Source organism: Homalodisca vitripennis, chromosome 4 (assembly GCF_021130785.1).
Source record: "Homalodisca vitripennis isolate AUS2020 chromosome 4, UT_GWSS_2.1, whole genome shotgun sequence".
Lineage (NCBI taxonomy): Eukaryota > Metazoa > Arthropoda > Insecta > Hemiptera > Cicadellidae > Homalodisca > Homalodisca vitripennis.
The window spans coordinates 27,854,295-27,877,240 of NC_060210.1; the positions used below are offsets into that span (position 1 = coordinate 27,854,295).

The 22,946-nt window shown below is 32.9% G+C and overlaps 1 protein-coding gene across 5 annotated transcripts in view; it reads left to right on the forward strand.

The window, feature by feature from the left end:
• The window catches only part of LOC124359078 (intersectin-1), a 131,505-nt gene extending 108,814 nt beyond the window's left edge, over positions 1-22,691 (forward strand). For 3 of the 5 annotated variants that reach the window (XM_046811502.1, XM_046811499.1, XM_046811497.1), the window contains 10 exons: positions 432-538; positions 2,356-2,428; positions 3,771-3,977; positions 6,932-7,015; positions 7,886-8,041; positions 8,258-8,389; positions 10,555-10,756; positions 13,241-13,327; positions 21,638-21,817; positions 22,318-22,691. In XM_046811502.1, coding sequence (XP_046667458.1) covers positions 432-538; positions 2,356-2,428; positions 3,771-3,977; positions 6,932-7,015; positions 7,886-8,041; positions 8,258-8,389; positions 10,555-10,756; positions 13,241-13,327; positions 21,638-21,817; positions 22,318-22,469 — 1,380 coding nt within the window. In that variant the 3' untranslated portion in view covers positions 22,470-22,691. Of the gene's footprint in view, positions 1-431; positions 539-2,355; positions 2,429-3,770; positions 3,978-6,931; positions 7,016-7,885; positions 8,042-8,257; positions 8,390-10,554; positions 10,757-13,240; positions 13,328-17,464; positions 17,549-21,637; positions 21,818-22,317 lie in introns of all 5 variants that reach the window. The other 2 variants (XM_046811498.1, XM_046811501.1) reach the window with 2 other exon arrangements.
• Positions 22,692-22,946: the final 255 nt, after the last annotated feature.

The following is a 22,946-nucleotide window of genomic DNA, read 5'->3' on the forward strand; positions in this document are numbered from 1 at the left end:
CCACTTTTGTCCCAAAACATATGCTCAGTGTATCCATCATTAGAAGCAGGCTGAGTACAGCATTTTTAAGTATTACCAGGCTCGCTGTAATTAAATCCAGTCAAAATTCTCATATTGTGAGTCAATTGAATATTTTTCTAACAAATTTATATTTTTGAGAAAACTTGTATCTATCCAGAAGTACTTGTGTTTGGAGTCTCTTCTGGATAGCAACATATTGTCCATAATGTATTATTAATCAACCAATAAATATTTTAGTATATACTTAATATTAAGGATTAAATTATAGTTGTTATATAAATACACACATTTATGAAGTAAGCGTAATAAAAATTGTAATTTATAATGTATTGCACTTACATTTGCTTATAAAGCGTGTTGAATATGAATTAATATGGCAGGGCGATAATTGTAATAATTGGTGTGATTAGGTGTTTGAGAAACCACTGAGTGAGAGCAAGATTGTGACTCCGGAGGAGCTCAGCACCATCTTTGTGAACTGGCAAGACATAATAGTGTGCAACTACATGTTCCTCAGGTCAGCCTTAGACATCTAACTTATACACCATAACCCTCTCAGTACAAGGACGTCACCAGCGAGGAGGTCCAAGGGGTCCCGGACACCACCCAAAATTAAAAGATTTTTTCAATTACTTATTTAGAAAACAATTATTATTATTTAAATAATTCGCTATCACTGACACGTACTGGTGAAAGATCGTTGTAAACATTGAAGCGGGTCAAGAACTTTGTAAGGAACAAAATGGGGAATGAGTGGTTGACTGCACTTGCCTTATTACGGGAAAATATCAGTCTTTTTGACCCCAGAAATGTTTTACTGGCTACGTTCTTGTCTCAGGACCACGTGGACAGACATTATTTATGTTAAATATACCATAGTGTCCCACAATGGTACACCATTTATTGATAGTTTTTGTGGACTACTAAATAATCTCATCCAAAAACAATTCAAATCTAGATGTCTCACTGAGGTTAGTAACAGTCAACAATATTCACTACTGTTGTCAGTGGTAATACTGAGCCTGGCTGTCGGATCATGCCTCAAATAGTTGTTCCAGTAAGAATTATGTGTACAATAAAGATAAAATCGTTAATAATAATTTAAAAGTACTTTTGGCCAAAATAACTAACTGTACTGAGCAGTATAATGTGGTTGTCAATGTCAATGATGTCGCACCAATTTCAGCTATGCCATCTGCTGCTACTGTTTGACTGTCATACATCTTAGTACTGAAGTAGGCCGCTTTGTTTTGTGGTGCTGTGATGGGTATTTTGGAAATAAGTAAGAAATGGATAATCATATTAAAATTGTGTTTATAAACATTCAAGAAGTGTAGTTTATAAGTAGAATATATTTGTAAATTCTCTGCATTTGTTTTTTTTTCGGACATTGTGGTCTGTTATTTCATTTATTGACCAATTAATATAATTTTTATACTCTTAACTATTATGATATCATGAAAAATAATATTAAAATGTTTTCCGCTACCTATAATAATAGTTATATTTTTCACAACATACATTTTTAGCTGGAGACAAACTGCAGTATTGTCACACAGTAACTTTGGATGTAATAGTATTGTACACATCTTGAGTGTTCTCCAAATGCAAAAAGTGTGTCATGGAGTGTTGTACAGGTTTGACACACAGTGCCTTAAAGCCAATATTTGGTGTATCATAACCAATTTGTTTATTGTGATTCACAATGACAAAACATTTATTTTTAATAATAAACTCATGTAGCTAAACCGTGTAAGTTAAAAGGTAAAAATATATTTTGGCATACAAAGCTTTTTTATTATATAAACAAAATCTTATGGTTTTATATCAGTTATAATTGAGTAACTTCATTTAAATTAAAAAGGAACTCAAAATGAAATTTTAACACATATTTTTCTATGTTTAAAAGTTGATGAGGGCAAAAAAATGCTTTTGAGCAACAAAATAAAAATCTGCAAAACTTACGAGTGAAGATCAAAATGTTATTTCAAACATCATACCAAACCAAAACTGATAAAATTCCTTAAATGTAACAGATTTAGCCAAAATGTAAAATCTTTCCTATGATATTTATTTCTTGTTTAGTTATGTAAAAAAGTACAGAAAATTCTTTAATGTATAATGTAGCAAAATCATGAGATTGTTACTTGACCAGAATAATACAGTGAAATGCCTTATTTAGTTATGTACCAAATTACGTGCAGTGCTTTAATTTAATAAACCAGTCAATTGATAGTACTTGAATCAGTATACTATAGTACTGTTATTATATTGATATGCTTAAAAGTAAAACTAAAAAATAATCCATAGATCATCAATATTTTAAAATTTCAGAGCTCTTCGAGTTCGGAGAGAGATGAGCGAGGGTGGAGTAATCAGGATGATCGGAGACATACTCTGTGAGAATGTAAGTAAATAAAAATATATTTTTCACCAAGAATTCCAATTCCTACTTTCTAAGGCATTGAACATGAGTCGACACATATTTTAATTAAATGGCTTGCTCTTCAGTTTGAAAACAAGGATGGTCTTAATAAGAAGTGTCATATTTTTAAAGCTAGCCTCAACTAAGAAAATTAATTTTTGTTTTTACTGAAACTTTACCATTTCAAAAATGGATATGTTCTATTTTATGATATTGAATAAATATTATATTTAAAGTACAAAATGAAAAGTAAAATTGTACCTTGGTGTGTAGAGATGGCTATGATTATGTTTTTGATGATCGGCTTGTCTTTAAGTAAGAGTTTTTCAATTTAGAGTCAGTTTTATTTGAATTCGTTCACATAATAGAAAAAAGTGATTAATTATATCTTGTTAAAGAAATTTTACATTTCGAGAACTGGAATGTGTTCCTCATCTTGAAGTGTCATAATGTAAGATAAAGGTTAAGCATGTATAATAATGATAATACTTAGCAACAGATTCATTAAAGTCAACCTTTTCAATTTAAAAAGCAAGTGGTTTCTGAATTTCAAAGGAGCTGCAATTCACTTTAAGATGATAAACATTCAGGAAGACTGCATTCTGCTGTATCTCTAGAAAATGTCCATCAGATGTGCACTACGATCCAAGAGGGCAGACACTGCAATTTAATTTAATATAATGATTGCTGCTAGGGGTTGGAACCACATTAGTGTGAATCATCTTGCATGACTTTGTAAAAGTCAGAAAAAATGTTTTTCGGACAGGTTCCTCATGATGTTACACAATTTCCAAAATTGTCGCTGGTGATAAAAAGTACATACCATTTAATAACGTTTCACCTCAAGGGGAGATTCACTTACAGTTGTTTGAAGACAAGTCAACCTCCCACAATGATCAAGTAACAATGTTCGATAGAAAGTAATGTACACTGTTTTCTTCAAAAGTATGGAGCTGGTGAAGGCTATTAAGCTGGAGGGGAAAGGACTGTCAAAGCTAATTGGTACAATGAACAATGTTTTCCAGAAGTTCTTTAGGTCTTTAAATTTTGTACCATAGCAATGCCTTTTTCACACTGCTGCAAAAATTTTAGTTTTCAGACAAAATGGATGGAGTACAAAATTATTCATCCAACTGTGAGCAACTTTTGGTTATTCTTCAATCTAAAAAGCGTTTGTTGCTTTTCTATGGAAGTTGAAATTAGTAATTAGATTCATAAATATTAGAGTCATAAAACTCTCCATAAGTCTCAAAACTTTCAGAACAACCTTTGTAATCAAATACTTAAGATGATGGTATGTATATGATTGTCATGCTGTTTGCAGCTGCCACGTATGACAGTGTACGTGCGGTTCTGCAGTTGCCAGTTGACAGCAGCTGCAGTGCTGCAGAAACTGACAGAGGAGAGTGAGGACTTCCGAGGTCTGGTGAGACGTTGTCAGACTGACCCGAGAACCAAGGGCATGCCCCTCAGCTCTTTCCTCATCAAACCCATGCAGCGCATTACCAAGTATCCCCTCCTCATACAGAAGGTAATTTTGGAGTTTACATGTGGTGGCCACTCCAACCATTCAACACTAAATGATTATTCTATTCCTTAAGTTTAGTAAAACAACTGAGTGACAAAACCTATAATCATGTTACATGTACAAAACTCTATATATTTTGTGTGTGCACCTGGGTTTCTGAAATTCTTTAACCCTTATAACGTCAGTATATCTTTTCACGACTTCCAGCAAACTGCACAATATTAAAAAAAAAAAAATTTAAATGTGTAAAGTTCATTTTTATTTTTACTTTCTATAATTATGGTAAGTATAAAAAAGTAAAAATTATAAAATTATAAAGTCACTGTACTCAGGATCGTCAATGTTATGAGACATGTTATTTATCACTAATAATGAACACGGTACTTTGGGATTATACCGACCACACTCAGACATGAATCGTTATTTGACATTTTGCTTCTACTGATTACTAGATTAGCGTGGAACAATATTTCGTCAATATAAAACAGGAATTGTCTTATCGCAAACCCCTCCCCATCCTCAGACAGAGGTCAAAGTCGAGCGGTCTAGTAGATAACGTGATTGCAGAGTCTCGCCGCCCGTTCAGCTGGTGCGTCGCTTTGTTGTACATCCTTGTTTTACCTCTACATTTCTCCAAACACAAAAATTCAATAAAAACAAACATGATCAAACTAAAACTAAACTCTTTATTGAAAAAACACTCAAAACTTGTTTTTATTCTTGATTATACCCCGTGCCGTGTGGCGGGGAGAGTGTCTAGACACCGCGTCTATTGTTTCAAACAATGTAACGCGACAGCTATATTTTGACGCTTGACATAGGTCAATAACCCACACACATGGTTGACACATACCGTTAGTGACATTGATCGGATTTAAAAGGAACTTAAATTTGCTATAGACGCAGTTTTGTGTCGATGCGCCGTACCGCGTCTTTGCCGTTTGGAGATTGTTTGTCTATGCGCCATACGGCGTCTGTGACGTTATAAGGGTTAAAATACCTTATTAGATTTGTTGTATTATTTTTAAAACAAAATATTTAATTTTTTCAATAATATTTTTGTGAAAGCTTAGAAATAAAGTAATATACCTATTAGTGTGCTTGCTCAGTTAATGTCATAGAATTTAATAAAAATAACGCAAATCAGAGTGATTATATTGCATTTTGTTGTGTTAAGGATTATTGTAAATCAGCAGTTTCTGTAACTTCTGTTGTGAGGAATGTGCTTATTGTAGACCACACATAAGTCTAACTTTTTTCGTTATACTCATTTAACTATTTGCTTTTAGAATGCTTGAAACATTAAACTTTTGGGGTTCATAAATGATCTCAGTCCGATATTACCATTTCTGCAGTTTTGATCCAAAGTTGGACTTACTGCGACATCTGTTGCAACGTGAATATCTATAAAAAAAAGTCATTCGGACACATATTTGTTTGATGTAACGTTTGAGTAGATCTTGTGAAAGAGTTTTAAATAACCAGTCACAAGTTATCTTTCTCAATTGTTTCACTTTCGGGATCATTTCAGATGCGTAGTTGCAAACCTGCATATTGTTTATTTTCAGCCTACTAACGACTTGTAGTGTCAGCTGATGTTTGATTAAACATTTGATTTGAAGTCGCTTGTTTATGAATAGATGCAGGTGTATTATGATATTTTAGCTCTCACCAAATTTGTAAAGTGATTTTTTTTTATTTTCAACTGAAATGGCATCATCGATACAAGGTCTTGGTGATGCAAATTTTTTACATGATGAAGTCATTGAGGATACACTGCTTGATTTTAATAGTGACAATGATGATATTGATCCTGATTTTACTATTTCTGAGGACAATAGTGTAGTAAGTGATTGTGATTTAGATGACGATGTTAATGATAGTGATGAGGCTGGACAGTAACTTCCAGCAACAGGTACTGTTAGGCCTAGAATACTGCCTGAAGCACAAGCAGACGATGAGTGGGAGTATTGGGATAATAAAACGTCTGATTCCAAACTTGTACAATATGATGAAAATCGTTATGGATTTATACCACCACAAAACCAGCCTATACACAAAACTCCTTTCAACAATTCTTCCATTAATTGTTTATGTTGGAGATTTTTTCAGAAGTGTTATTATTTTTTATCTTATTTTTATTTACAAACTAGCTGTTTCCCGCGGTTTCACACACTTTTCGTAAGCTTTATAGATGAAACCCATATAGATGACTAAGGCCATTTTGGATCATAACAACACCCTGCATAGATCATGTTGGACAATAGGCACTGAATACTGATCAGAAATATCACTGCCACCAGTGCTTCATCTGCGCTTCTGGCGTAGCGTACAATTATAAAATACTTGATGTATTATAATACTGATTGAACTAAAATTGAAATGCCATTAGTATCATTGGACTTATTTTTGTTGCTGTGGTATAATATATACATTTAAATAGAAAAAAGGATTAAATGAAATGAAAAAATGTCTTTATTAAATTAAGAGGCGGAGTTTGGATTGTCAAGCCCTTTCTGCTACTCAACTTTAAGCATTAACTTAAATTGTACAAAAAGATAACTCTAAACACATTTTAGGAATCTGAGTAAAGGCTACATTACACATTGTTAGACATTTTAATATCAAATTCTTCACTGGTATCATCCAGGTTTATCCCAATAAGCTACATGATGACGTCCAGGGAACACTGCTGTTAAGTCAGCTTTTTGGAAATTTTTCTACATATATTACATGTCTCAATCGTCTGTTGTTATATTATTTATTGCTTCATCAGTGAGTTTCTCCAATTCACCCAATTTCAAGGTGTAATTCTTCTTAATAACTACATTCTTAACTAGACCATACCAACTCTATGAGTTTATACTGGCAGTGTAGGGAGTTAAGCACAAAACCACTAAGCACATTGTAACCTATTTGATTTGCAATATGATCAAGGTAGTAACACTTTTTTGCAGATCCTGGAATTCACCCCTCCCGAGCACCCAGACCATGCTTATCTCCTGGAGGCACTGGCTAAAGCAGAAGAGTTCTGTATTCAGGCATGTATTGTTCACCATTGTTAGAAATGATGCTTGCAATCTTCAAAATAGATGTAGAAAAATCTTTGTTCTTTTACTTCATGATGAATAAGACAGTAATTTTACTATTTTTGATAATATTGAAGTAAAAATAGGTATAACATATTGTTCGTTTAGTTTATAAATATAACATTTAATGACCACTTCTAAAACATTGCTGTTTCTATCAACAGATTAATAAATCAACCTTTGATATTCTTACTACAAGTTTTGGAGATATATTTTCAAAAGAAAATCCAATTATAGTGGAAATAGTTCATTGTGAGTTAAGTTTTCTTTTTATTTATATTTACTGTCTGTTTGAATGCCAATGTTAGTGTTATTGTTTAGACAATTAGTATATGATAGTCAAAACTTCTTATTGTGTAACTGCAAAGGAAAATGTGTTGTAGTTATAAAATGTCTCAGTTTGAAGGAACGATACAAAGTGAAAATGACTGTCTTGTAAATATAAATTACTTACTGTCACATAACAAGTTTAGCAATTGTTTCAACATTTGGAACCACCTATTAACCAGCAACGAGTTCAGTATTTACATACAGTCTTCTTCGGTTTTCTGAAAACGCCCAAAAGCTTTGAAAAAATATAAAAATCATAACACAATGTTTTATTGTTAACTCTGGTGCAAAACTTCATGGTGTCAGTAATAGTTTTAAATTTTTCGACTCATAAGTAAATAATTTCACAACTCACTTATTCTTCAAAATACTTCACCGACAGAATGCAGAATAGTGACATTGTGGTAGAGTTTTACTACATTGTTGGCTGTTTTAAGATAGTTAATAAGGAAAATGTAGGTTATTACTAAACCTGACATGTGAACTTTACAGGTGAATGAGGGTGTGAGGGAAAAAGAAAACTCAGATCGCTTGGAATGGCTTCAGAGTCATGTATCCTGTGAAGGTCTGGATGAGCGAATTGTCTTCAACTCACTCACTAACTCTGTAGGCCCTAGGAAGTTCATTCACTACGGTTCACTCACAAAGGTAATCAGATTTGTTGTCTTTTTTGTAGGACAATCCATCCATCGGAGGAATACTTAGAAATTTGATTTAATATTCAATAAACTCATCTACTTTCGTAAGAAATTCAATGGATTTAAGAATTAATATTGTATCCAGTTTGGCTTTTTCTACCATATTCAAAATGGATTTTGTACTGTGATCTAGTTAAACTATTAGCGATTTAATTAATGTTGGCAGACCAAGAGTGGGAAAGAGCTTGTGGGATTCTTGTTGAATGACTTCCTCCTGCTGGCTCAACCTTGCCGCCCTCTGAGTCAACCATTCTCTTTTGAACGTCACTCACACGTCCGCTTCAAGATATACAAACAGGTAATCCAAATAATATTCACCTTGGATTCATGTAAAAATGTATAGTTATACAAAATCATGTTCATTGATTCTATTCATGCAATTCAGTTTTAATTAAATAGAAAAGTTTTATTTCTCAGATCAAAGTATCAGTTTGAAAGTAACAATTTAATTTTTTTTATTGGCTAATCAAAAAGTAATACAATTTTTAGAAAACACAGTCCAAATTTTATTATAATTATCTAAATTAAACAATAGTTTCCAAAAGCTTAATGTTTTAAGTTCAAAATAAATGTGTAATATATAACAAATGCACATTTTAAATTGAACATTAAAATAAAAATTATCCTCTGCTAGGTATTTTGAAATAAACCAAATACGAAGGCTAGATCTTGTTTTGATATAAAAATGAAAGCACCAGGAAAAAATTGTGTTATATACATATAAAAGTGACACTAAAATACTATTTTTCAACATAGTCACTATACAAATTTAGGCATTTATCATAGCGGTAAAGTAGTTTTGAAATTCCAGCGTAAAAAAATTCTGCTGCCTGAAACTTCAACCAGGTAGTCATACCCATCCGTAGTTCATCATTAAAGCTCTGCATCGTAATTCACGTGTTTTACCCTAGTCTAGTCTCCTATAATGATGCGATTAAGCAGCGAGTCACCATCTTTTTCATAAGTGTTCATAAATGTCAATGAAGCGGTCATATGCAAATTTTTATGGGTTTCTCTTAAGATTTTCGGTGCCCATCTTGCATAAAACTGATAGTAACCTAACTTATGCGTAATAATTTCTTGTAACAAACTCATTGAAATTTGAGGAAAACTAAGTGATGATGCACATTAGTTCGGCCATTTTTAATAAACCTAATGCCACACTCCACCTTCAGTAATCACATCAGTCCCATAAACTTCACAAAGTTCACGATAAATCTCAATTGGTTTATTCTGCTTAGCCAACAAGAACTCTATTACCGACTGCACATTACAACTCGTAGGATTTTCGATTGTATCACATCTTTTTAACGGATATTGTAAAACAAGAAGTAGTGATAGTAACCTCTCACTAGCACAGCAGGATAGCCACTGAATGGAGAAACACCCTGACTTAAAAATGGCTGTGATAGTCCCGCCCCTAGTGGCTACAGAGCGAAAATTAATCTGCTTTTTGGATAACCCTTGTAACAACAAATAAAAACTCTAATTCTGACATCAATTAATTTTGACTAAGCAATTATAAAATATTGCTTAACTACTTTATAAATTCCAATAGATTTCATCATTACATATAAGTCTACACCAATTGAAACATAATCCCCTAAGGCTTATTATAAATCTACCTTGAGTCCTAAAAGATCCATACTAATGTTGCAAATTAATTTGATATCAAATAAAATGTTATTTTAAATGTTCTGGTGGACTTAAATATCCACCAGTAAAGACTTGACTGTCTTTACTAAAATATGATACTAAATTAGATCTATATTATTCTGTTTTTCTAATATAATTAATGTTAATATCCTTTGCACAGGAAAAGTTTATTGTTAATGTAATACAAAAGATTTTCTGTTTAGACTAACAAAAATTGGCTAGTCTGATTCTGCACACTTCTAATTACGAGTACTTTAATTTAGCCTAATTAAATTTCTTACATACAAGTTACATACATAGGTAATCACACCTCAAATTAGAAACCTATTATTAAAGTAATAGGTAATCCAATTCTTTATATTTTATTTTTGTTTCAAACACTTTTTTTGCGATAAGTAATAACATTTTAATAGTTTATCAAAGCAAGTAGTATTGTGTTAATGTGTTTTGTTTTGTTTTACGAATAACATTATAAGGTTTAAAGCAGTAAATTATTGAAAAATTTCCTGGTGAATTGTAACGAGTTTCAAGCCACTTCAACGAAAGTCCAATGAAAAAGAAAAACCACCACTACTACCGAAAAAGTATTTTACTCAAAAACTATTTAAATTGATTATTTGGTATAAAGTTGAGAAAATGCTTTTTATTGATATAAAAGCATTCATCTAAATTTAGAGTCCTAGTTAAGGTGGAAGAAAAATAATGTGGCATACACATTGCTATTATAGGCTATTACAGTACAGACATTACTGTTTGCATGCATACACTGCACGAGTAAAATTAATTTTAGATCTACATAAATTGTAGCCACTGATGCTGTCAGAAGTGGTGGTTCACACCGGGTCTGAGACTGCGGAGAGTGTGGAGCTGAGGCTGGAACACATGCGGGCCATGTTCAGTCTGTCTGCTGCCTCTTCCAGTGACCGCAATCTTTGGCTGCGCAAGATTCAACAAGCACAAGATGAGGTCACACATAGTGATAAATGCAAGTTACAGCGCCAACAGTCAAGTATGTATACCACTATAGAGCTCTTATATAATATTTTTTTATTTAATCATTCATTGTGACAGTTTGAAAGATATTTTATCTCAAAGTATTTGTAAAGATATTAGCAATTCAAAAAGGTTTTGAATGTTTTTTCCAGTAATACAGAACATATTTGGTAATTCTAAACTTTACTCAGTTTAATTAACCAAATAAAACTTTATTGTGACTTTTAAAAATTTGAAACACACTCTGACAAAAGTTTTTGTCTATTATAACCACAAATGAATTCTAAAGTTTACATTTAACACATTGAGTGCGGCGAGCAGAAAATCTTGCGGTCCGAGCAGTCAAGTTGGTGATGCGAGCAGGATTTTCCACGTTTTTGCCCACATACAACTATTGCATCAGCTGCCAGCTAGTATTGCTTGGGGAACGTTTAGCCTAACCTTCATGTAGCGTCAGTTTCTGGTTGGTGCCTTTCGGTCACCGAGCTCGCATGTTGTGTTCATTATTTTTGGGTGTGTATTGGTAAAAACTGAATTATATTTAGTTTTAAAGACGTAAAGTATGGCTGCTTCAACGTCTAGATAAAATCTCGTTGTTACAAACCCTAGTGACAGTGATCCCGAATCAAGTGACGACAGTGATTATGAACTGAGTGGGGAAGAAAGTGATAATTTGGACGATGATGTTGACCATTACAATCCTTCATGGGCTTCTTCTACACAGGGCTTTCGTCGTGTAGAATTCACTGGAGAAAATAGGTTTAAAGTACCGGTACTAGGCGACAACAAGCTAATCGATTAGTTTAACCTACTTCTTGACGACATTTTTCTTGAAAACATTGTTCAAAAAACAAACAGATATGCTTTTCAAGTTTTTTAAAAGCCAACATTGACTGAAAATTCAAGAATAAATAAGTGGCAAGATTTGAAAGTACCAGAACTGAAAGTGTTCATAGGTATTATGCTTCACATGGGAACTATAAGAATCAATCGCTACTGGAAAACTTCCAAATAGACAAACAATGTGGACTTCTGGGCAAAAGATGTCATCCTGAAAGAAGGAAAGAGGAAGATGGCTGTATACATGTGTGCACAATGTGATGGAGAACCAACATTGTGTGCTTTGGATTGTTTTGACAAGCACCATGTGGAACTTCAAGAATAAGTGCAATAAAAAGGGAGGTCAGCAGCATTTGTAAATATGTAAATAGTACAAATTTTTGGAATTTTCTTCATACTACTGGTGTGTACAGTGGTATTACTGTGTGTGTCCATTGAACATAAACTACATTTGACTAATGCTCAACAATATCACCACTATGATTGACGGAAGAGCATTTTGGGCTCGCTCAGGTGCTGGACGCAGGAATTCCTGCACATATAATGAAGTCAGTGATTACGACCTTGAACCTTTACAACAATACTGTGACATCATATTTCAATCAACAACAATTAAAGGTAAATTTTTTACACACAAATTACACTATGTTTATGAATTCCTTTTACAGGTGCTGAGCGAAGGAATTCCTGCTATAAATTATGACGTCATAAAATATATGATTTAATTGTTGAAAAATTTTTTTATCATTGTATTTTCCATTTCTAAGGTAAACACATTGGGATTTTAAAAAATTCAGCTCCTTAAAAAGTTTTACTACAATTCTGTAGCAGCCAATGTTTTAAAGCTAAAATATTTGTATAATTTGATAAATATTAGTGACTTGCATATTTTCTATAACTTATTTTCTATTACTTAAGAAGTTATTTGTAATTTAGTAACTTCTATTTTTAAATTACATATACTACAGCAGCTGTTTTTAATGTACTTAGACAATTTTCCCAATATAATAATAATTATAATAAATAATTATAGGTAAAGAATCTTTCAATTTTATAATGAGCCTTTACAAATATATTTTTTCTATCATTGCTTATTATCATTCCTTACTACAATGTTTACATATAATAGATATAATGGATTGATATAATAAGTTATGAATACAAAACTAAATATATGAATATAAATCTTAACCAATTCTAAGCAACCAAAATAAGTATAAATAGCTGTATTTGTATATACTTGGTATGAAATATAAGGCAAACGGTTTTAAAGAAGTATAAAGAACTGTAACCAATCAAAATTATTAAAGTAATTATATCATAATTGTGACTTGTTACAGAGGAAATTAAATGTTTACGAATTATCATGTAAAATGTGAACAATTCAGTAGGAATAATTTTTTTAATCCATCAGGTGTCAAGAATTTTATAAACCTAAAATACTTTATCAGCCTTAAAGTGATGTATAGAAGGAAATTTAGACTTTGTCTTATGGAATAAAGTGTTTTATTGCAGGATTTCCTTATACTCAGCAGTTGCAAGTGGTTTACCATACGAGATGTATGTTCTTCCAACTGTGATTAAAGAAATATTTGTTATGATTTCACTGTTAGTCTAGTTAATTGTGATTATCGTGGCTGTGATGATGTGTGTTGCACAGAACAACAGAGGTTCGGTGCTGTGGGCAGAGTGTTGGTGGTCGTGGTGGAGGGCAGTCGACTGAAGGCCCCTTCCCCGTCTCATGTTGGTGAGACAAGGAACTGTCTACTTGGCATGAACTGGGAAACTTGACTCTATTAATGCATGTTATTAAATCTTTTAGATAAACTATGCGAACACTAACATTATTTTCTTAAACGCAATGGGAAATTACATTTTATATCTATTATAATATAGCTTTTATTTTCTTACTATGGATTGTCACTTCGTTTGTAACTAATCCTGTGCACCATCTTTAATAATTTAAAAATATTGTGTGTGTGTTTCAGCCTTCTAACTATTTGTTGGCACTGCCATATACATCATGACATGTGCCTTGCTGCTTTTACTAATGATTTTTCAGGCTTTCTTCACTAACCCTAGCTGTACATTTTCTCTAATTCATGGATCGGACATGTTGCTAACTTACACCTGCATCATTATGTTTTTGTTTTATTATTTTCTAAAATTAGCCAAATCTCAAAGAATAATAATATATTGTTGAAATGAAATAAAATAAAATTTTAATGTTGATTCTGGGAAGAATGTGTTGTTTTTTTTTTTTTTATAAGTAATATATTATCATTTATAAAGATGTTTTTAGAAAGTGTATGGTTTTTGTGTAATGTGATGTGAAAATTTGTATTTACTTAATAACTGTGATCTTATCAGACTACAGTGAATATGATTTATAGTGAATGTTGATATGTTTTGAAAAACCCATCGTTCGCGTTGGTGGGAATCCATAATTAATTTTATATTTTTAAGTAATAACTTCACTTATTCTTACATTTCACCATCCTCGAACTGAGCAGTTTCACTTGAACCCTAGAACTCTTGAAGAAATCAATTAATTATCCAAAGGCCTGAGGCAAAACATCCAGCACTTCAGAAAAATGAAACGTCACTTAAAACAAACAGAGTTAGAATAGGTCACACAGTTACAGCACGTACTTCATGCCAGAGTTCTTTGTAAAAATCTAAATTGGTAAAACCATTTGTGATGCCAGTAGTTCACATACTCCACATAAGGATCAAAAAATGGATCTCATATAAAAGTTATGTTGAAACTTGTACTTTTCTTTGTAAGGTTGTGACTATGTAGAATTCCATAGAAAAACAAGTCTACCACAGTACGACATGCTGAAAGAACGAGAGCTGAAGTTCCTATTGTACATCAGATGAAGAAACCTTCAGACCATCCATGAAAGGAATATCTTCTGCACAGCATTAATTGTTGTATATATAGTATGCAACCTCAATCCCTATTCCAGATAATGATGTACTAAGGATTTGTAAATCATTAGATACAAATATTAGTTGTTAAAAACTAAATCATCTATATCTCAAACCCAAACTTCTCCTAACTTTTGAAACAACACTGTTTATTTGCTCAGAGAATATGAAATTTGAATCTATGGTGTGACCAAGATCCCAGAAAATGCATTTTCTCCCAATAACATTGTCCTATCATCTTGTAAAAAGGAATAAAGGATTCATTGTATGTCTTGTTGTGGTTTAGGGCTATGCAGCTAAATTCAATCCATTCCATAGCATAATCAGTGGCTGATAACAGAACTAAATTTTCTGTTACTACTAAAATCCACAGTGAGAAAACATCATCAGCATACAGCTGGATGTTACAGCTAAAGATAGATTTTATATTAATAATAAACAGCTTGAAAACCAAAGAGTGCTTTGTGGCATTCCAGAATAGTCAACAAACTCTCAGTATATTATTAACCAACTCTTACTATAAATATGTTTTTTGAAAATAAGGATTTGATGCAGAAAATAATTTGGCGTCTAAAAAATGATAAAAATGTTTATTGATGGTTATCAAGTCTTACGTCAGACAATTTGATCATTCATTCCCTAAACGATTTACTCTAAACCTTCACAAAACTGTTGGCACAGTGGTCCAAGTTTGTAGAACATCTGATTAACGAAACCATGGTGTATTGACAAATTGAGAGTACTACACAAATTTAAAAAAGACCCCATTATAAATGTCCTCAAAAATTAAGAGATTTAAAATGCAACAAAATAATCCCCAAGTCATATCCTAAATGAAGAATTAAACTTCAACTCAACCATTTTATTTGATAGACTATAATCCCAGTCTTCAATGTTGGAAGGCCAGATAACAAATTAGCTGATTACATCTATTCAAGTTCAAAGTCAGAGTTATTACCCAGGTATTGGGTTGTGTAATAATATGTGTACAGCGGAAAATCTTGTGCAAGTGATATATTTAGTTCACTAAACTAAAATCCAATTTCTTTGTTGTGTTGAGTTATTCTGTGTGTGTATTTGTTTATTTATTTACTTATGTTATGTGTAATTTTATTCATTTTGACAAGTTGTTCGATCGTTACCTACTTGATGACATGTTTTAATAATGAGACAGCACTCCCGAAACTTGTCATTATGGACAAAAAATTTTGGATTGATAACGAAAAGGTACTTAACATTACTTAATTAACAGTCACATACCAATCCAGGAGGCAAAGCATGTATAAAACAGAAAATAATGTTAATGGAACATCTGAAAGCCAAGAACTTTGAAAAAAGGTTACACGAGATTGTGACATACACATTTTGGAAGTCAACTTATAGTGCAAATTGTAACATCCTAACTCCATCACTCAACTGCAGGATTAGCCACTGCTAAAAAGATAAACAAATTTAAGATAACCAAATAATCTCTCACAAAGTCTAATGATCTGCTGAAGTGAACAGATAAGTAATAAAAACTCATTTACAAATAATACTGCATACTTGCTTTCAAATATCTTTGATTCAAAAACCTACAATAGAAATTGGTTATAATGCTCATAATGCTGTTCAAAAACATTTTTACGTTTGAGTAAAGCCATTGGCTACTGCCTTGACTACTGCCTTCCTGTGCACCGACTCCGCAGCACTGAACATAAGCCAAGTTACATTGGCGCCAAAATGTGGAACTGTTTGCCAGAGATGCTGAAAAAGGTGGATCAACAACAATTCGCTCGTCACTTGAAGACCTGGCTTCTCAATCGACTCTTCTACAGCATCGAAGAATTCATGAGCTGGCAAACTCAACCGGATTTTTGAAAAATTACTCAGAATTGTACTTGCTCCTCAGTAATATTGTATGACACTATACTTATCTTGATGATAACGTAATAAAGATATTTTTGATTTTGATTTGATTTGGCTGTCTGAAAGATGAATTAATTTTGTTAATATTAAATTATTGGAGTACATGGTGTGGCAGATGATATTTGCCTAGCTAATTTCCAGCTCATGGAATTAAGAGAAACCACAAATAGAGAAACAAGAAAAGTGATATCAAGTGAAAACTTATAACTTATGAAAATGAAATGTAAATAATTTATGGGAAACTTTTTGAGAGCTTGATTAGCTATTGAGATCACCTCTGTTTGATAAATGTTGACAATGTATTTTTAAAATATCGATGGAGACAAAGGCATACATATGGAATGCTCATCAGCTAAACCATGGAAGAATCTGCATGTGTTAGAAGTTTTTATGTCAAGAAACTAGTTATTAATTCTTCAAGGATATTCCTGAAACTGTACTACAATATCAATGTACAATATTCAGCTAGAGATATGGATAGATTGATCACTGTTAATGCTGTTTATTTATAAAGTCGTAAATATTTGAAAGTCATACGTTTCTGTAGAAATTTGATAGTTAAAATAATTCTCAATTGGGAAGCAGTCAAATGTAATAAAATTCATGTTATGCGATGGATTATTTGCTCACAAAGATTGAAAAACCAATAGTCAAATTGTTTTATCAGTTTTTTTAGTTCTACAAAGTATTTTTCATTGCATAGTAAAGGCATTTAAGGAATAAAAGAAGTACCATATTTGTTACAGGTGAGAATTGATTAGACAAAAATATAAATTGGTTTTTACTGTATGAAAGAACAAATATATTTTTTATTTTCTCAATTCATAGTATGACAAGAAACTATTTGGGTAGCAGTGTCACATTTCAAAAAGTTAATTTTGATACAATTATTTTGAAAACGACTTTGTTGTTATATCAGCAAATGGTGGAGTTTTGCATGTTTCTAACAATGGTTACTGGTTTCTTTATGCCTCTTTATTCTTCTGTTGTATTGTAACGCTTCTCATAACTTCTCTTCACTGTGTGTTGCATGTACATGTAGTTAGAAATCGACACCCAATTGGCATGCTGAGGATTGTGGTAGTGGAGGTCACTGATGTTAACAGAAATAAGATACGTTCAACAGGTATGCAAAACCTTAAGTATAAGCATACACTCAACTCTCTCAGAGTAACTGTAACAGAAGATGGCTTCATTTAAATTTGTAGATCTGAAAATCAATTTATCACAGTTAAACTATTGGTTCTTGATTTTTAGCCACTATTGAACTCAATTTCGATATTTGAAATAGGGGCAAACTATGTAACAGTTGAGTGTCAAGCTTTAATTTTGGATTTTTGGACAAGATTTTTGTTTTTAGTGCACCGTTTCTTTTTTGAAAATATTTTCTACCCTGATAAACACGCGACTCTTCTGCTTGAGCCACAGTACAGCTGCTGTGTGTCACGTACAATATCCATTTTTAATTGCCAAATTTATTGTTATGGAGCAGAAAACATATAAATTGTGTACCTTAAGTCGAATGTAAGTTCGTTTAGTATAATTGTGGTTGTGACAAGCAAAGAACACACTCCACACACACACACACCAACTAAGCTATTGGAAATTAGGTAGCCAGTTATAAGACAATAACATTTTTTTAGTGTAAAAATGTTGTCATTATTTAGCTAATAGCTTAATAAAACCCAACATCACTCAAGAATTTTAAAAGATCAAAAATTATAAGTTTATAACAAAATTGGTGAAATTTTCACGTACATTTTACTTTAAATACACCCAACTTAGTATTAAGTGGTTGATAGAACATGTTTTGTTGTCTTGACTCTCTCCTTTTGTCAGATTAGCCATAACAGCTAGTTATTTACTTATAGAACCTCCATGCCATTTTTCTTTAAGAATTATGGGCTTTACACCTTTACCGAAACATGGATTTCACTTACGTTAAAAGAAACATCCGGTCTGTGGGACCTCATATTTTTGTAGGCATTAAAACAAACATCCGGTCTATGAGATTACGGTAAAAGAAACATCCGGTCTGTGGGACCTCATATTTTTGTAGGCATTAAAACAAACATCCGGTCTCTGAGATCTTGAATTTATTGAGCTTAACAGAAACACCTGGTCTGAAATACCCTTATTGTTTACTTAAATACAAAACATTGTAATGTCAAAATTAGTGATTATGTGTGAAAATAATAAAACAAAAATTACAATTGAAATGTGTTTAATATACAAACAATGTAGACACATGTTTTAAAAATTGAAACTTAAATCGTACAATTAATATTGAGTTGTAACATTTAAATTTTTGACCAGTTCTATAGTGGTTCCTGGCACATGACACGCAAATATTTTTGCTGCATTCGAGACAGATAGGGTCATAGCAAACTACACATTTATAGGCAGTCTTTCTTCGTTTTGCAGATGGACAATTGAAACAAATTTTTCTCTTTGGAAGTTTGTCATCAAGTTCTACATTGTCTTCTTGAGGTTTTCGGAGAAAGTCTGCAAGTAATTTCTTGAGGTCACGGGGCAGATTTGGAATAGCATGTCTTCTCTCCAGTTCAGGTTTGATTAGCTCCATTGCTAGATCATGTACAAAGTCAAACCTGGTGAAAAGGAGTTAGATTGAATGTGCTGTAAACAATAAAGCTGCTTACAGTGCTCATATCAATCATCTGAAAAAAATTGCGAGAGGCCAACGCCATGTCCTGCTACTGGAGGTATAGACAGCACACTTTATATCAAGTAGGTCCACTCCTGCTTTGGTTTTATTGTAGTAAGCAACAAATTCTTGTTTACTTTTTTGTTCATCTGTCGCAATATTGTGGTGCACTGAGGACAGAAGCAACACAGATTTGTTTTTCTTTGGAGCTACATATAAAAGGGTAACTGTTCCTCCGAAACCATAAGTAGACAAGGCAACTTTTCGTTCTTTTGATGGAAGATACTCTTCCAGTATCTCTTTTTTGAAGTTCCAACATAGGTTAGTGACCGATCTCCAAGTTCATCAACCAGCTCAACCGTAGTAAATCAATTATCTTCAGTTACATTTCTGTTGGTCCCTTCTATTCATTGCACAGCCAGATGACGGATTGTGTTGGCTTTGATACAATTTGTTCATCTTGAGTTGGCTCCTCACCACCTGTATTTCTGCCCTTGTATATGAGCATTGACTAGATACGATGTCTATGAGTCTGTTAGGCACATGATTTTAGGCACGTTTTTTTTTTGTTTTTTTGGCATGTATGTCCTAATACCACAATTTCCTCTAAATGATATTAGCATTTCGTCTACAGTGATGTTTGTTCCAGGTGAATACAGTTCGTGATGAATTTCTCAAAAATAAAACTGATATGAGCAGTAGGATCGGTTTTCTTTCTTTCTTCTCTCCTGTTGAAGTCATCGAATCTTAGAGTCGCTAGAAGTATTTCAAAACACTCCATGGAAAGTGTAGCTCTGAAAATTGGCCTTCCTGTGAAACTCTGAAAACAGTGACAGAAATTTTTCGTTAGAGCATCTAAAAATAGACTTCAGCATGAGTAGCCAATCAGAGCTTTAATTTTGGTAGCACCAGTATTTTTGTAGTTTACTTTACTGGTCGCTTCACCTAACGAGTATCTTACACTTTCTATCTTTTGATTTGTATGACTAACAAACAACCTCATTAAATATTTCTTGATCGAATAAATTTTGACATACTGGGATGTACTTGGAGTCTGGCCTAAATTTCGGCTTCGTAATGTAAGTCCAGGCAAGGGTCCCTGTATGATATCATGTGGAGTTCTTCTCTGTGGTGTAGGTTAGTTTTTCATCCATATAGTTTCATCTTTCCCCCCAAAAAAATTCATCATCACCTTCCATGTAATTCTCTATGACTAAGAATTCATCCTCACGTTCTAGTAGTTCTTCAACTGCACATTCAGGTGATGATTCTTCACTCTATGACGATTGGCCATCTCTGTCACTGGGTATTAATTTGGATCTTGGTCCGAGTCGTCAATTTCCCCACCGCTTTCACATTCTTCAATGTCATGTAAAAATTGTAGTAAACGTTCGGTGGATCTAGGATCATCATATGGAACATCTCTGCTTGTTGACGGCAGATCAGACATATTAGAACTAACTACACAACACGAACAGAAACACCCATTCAATGAGACGCCTCACTCATGAGACGCCTCACTCATATCCAGAGAACACGAACAGAAACACCCGGTTTCTCAGACTTACAACTCGCACTCAGTAACCGAAACACGTGGGATAGCCCAAGGGTGCACAATTGTGACCGAGCCAAAACCGATTCTAGTGGAAGGGATTGAGTGGAGGGGCAGCTATTGTGGTGGACAACATCATACGTGCAGCAGGGTTGCCAATACAATAAAGTTAAATTTCCCAGGGAGTCTCACAGACCGGTGTTTTGGTAAGCGTGTTAATCAAGATAATACATAGATATATTGCTAGTGAGTTGTTCATAAATATAAAGTAAAATAGATATTTACAAAGTTACAGAAGAAATTAAATTGTAAACAATATTGATATATTTAAAAACCATTACTACACGATTAGAATAATTTTGTAATACATTTGTTAGATATTGAGTAAGCCATTTTCATATGTTAATAAACAATTATCTGAGCCTAGCCTGGAGTAACGTGATAAACATTTCCATGGTAGAGTGTTATATAATCTACAATAACAAGGAAGTGATGGCTAATAAACTAATCATCATATTGCATGGTATCACTTGAGTGAGTTATGGGTGACTTATTGATGTTAGCAATATTATTAGCTAGATATCAAGAAATTTTGGGACCATAATTACAATAGCTCTTGTTAATAATGCAAGGTATTTTGGAATCAAACTTGTAATAAGATAGTCAGTAAAAGTACTTATGTTGAAAAGCAAAAGAGATACTAGAGTAACAACTGTTCCCTATTATATACAACTACACTCAACATCAAGTCGAAGAATATTTTAAATGTTGTCTATTAACTGTCTAAACTTTTAAAGTTCACAGGAGCTTATTTTACAGCTTAATTTTAAAAGTCTAGAGGTTTAAACTAGCTTTCATCCCCCTTATTGATTTGATTTCTTAATGTAAATAGCACAATGATGTAGTAAAATGTACACTATAACTTGAGATTAAAACACAACATTTATATTTAACTATTCTTTAACCAGAGTGTAAACTGAATATCTGAGGGTTCACAGGAAAGAGGGAGGTGTTCTGTGAAGTGTCGATGGGATCTCAAGAACACCGCACACCCCCGGCGAATGCAACCATGCAGTTAGACCCTCGCTGGAATGCCACCATGCAGTTCCTGGTCAAGGACCTCAACGAGGATGTCCTGTGTATTACAGTCCTGGACAGAGGACACTTCACTCCTGATGGTCAGTTAAAGTTATACTTAGCTGGTTTATCAATCCGATGCTGTTTAAATGCTTGACATTCTCTATAAGTTTTATATTTGTTTTGTCTTTTTCTAATGTAACTTACAAAATATCCTGTATCCACCTTAAAATGTGTAACAATGTTTATTTTAGGGAAAAAATAGTAGTGATGCATCATTTTTCCATTTATGATAAAAAAATCATTTTAGAAGTGACTGTTTAAAGCCTTATGTACATACAATATACCAATTTCCATGATTTACAAAGAAATCTTCCTCACAAAATGAAGGATTGTTTAAACTAAAACATAATGCATCATTAATAAAACCTTGTGGTATTTTACTTCCCTCATCCTAAATGCATTTCAAATAATATATTTTTGGTCAATCGTATTTAAAAATAAAATTCCAAGATCTGCAATTTTATCTCTTCCTCGAACTATGTTGCATTACATAATTTATAATAGTCTTACATTTAAAATCTTGTGTGATGTTTTTCAGAATTCTTGGGCAGAACAGAAGTCCGTATCTCAGACATTCTTCACCTGTCGCAGAACTCCAGAGGGCCAATTGTAAAGAATCTACCTCTTCATGAAGTGGATTCTGGAGAAGTCACGCTGAAACTTGATCTGCGACTTTTTGACTCCCAGTAGTGTATCAGTTATCCAGTGTTCTTGCCTTGAAATTTAAATTTACTGTTCAATTCTAATAAGTGTAAAAATGTGTTGAACATACATCATTCCACCTTTATAATGGAAATCAGAGTACTAGTATTAAGTTAAATGATATTATTTATTTTACAAGTTGTTAAATAATTTTTATTAATATCAGTATATATGCTTTTATTTGATTGTTTATTAAAATAACTAAGAGCATATTGTTATTTTTTTTTAAATGCCCCAATTTGTTATCTTGGAAAGCCAACTTGTTCACAGTGCCGTTATATTCAGGGATGATATGCATACAGACAAAGGAAATGCTAAGAGGTCTCAGTTGGTGGAATATGAAAAATGTAATAAATCAACATTCCAGGGGGTACATATATCTTGGAAAACTTCTTTCCCAGTACATTACAGAATGGTTCTTACATATTGTATGTGAATTGGAATACATTTATAGTAGAATTAACC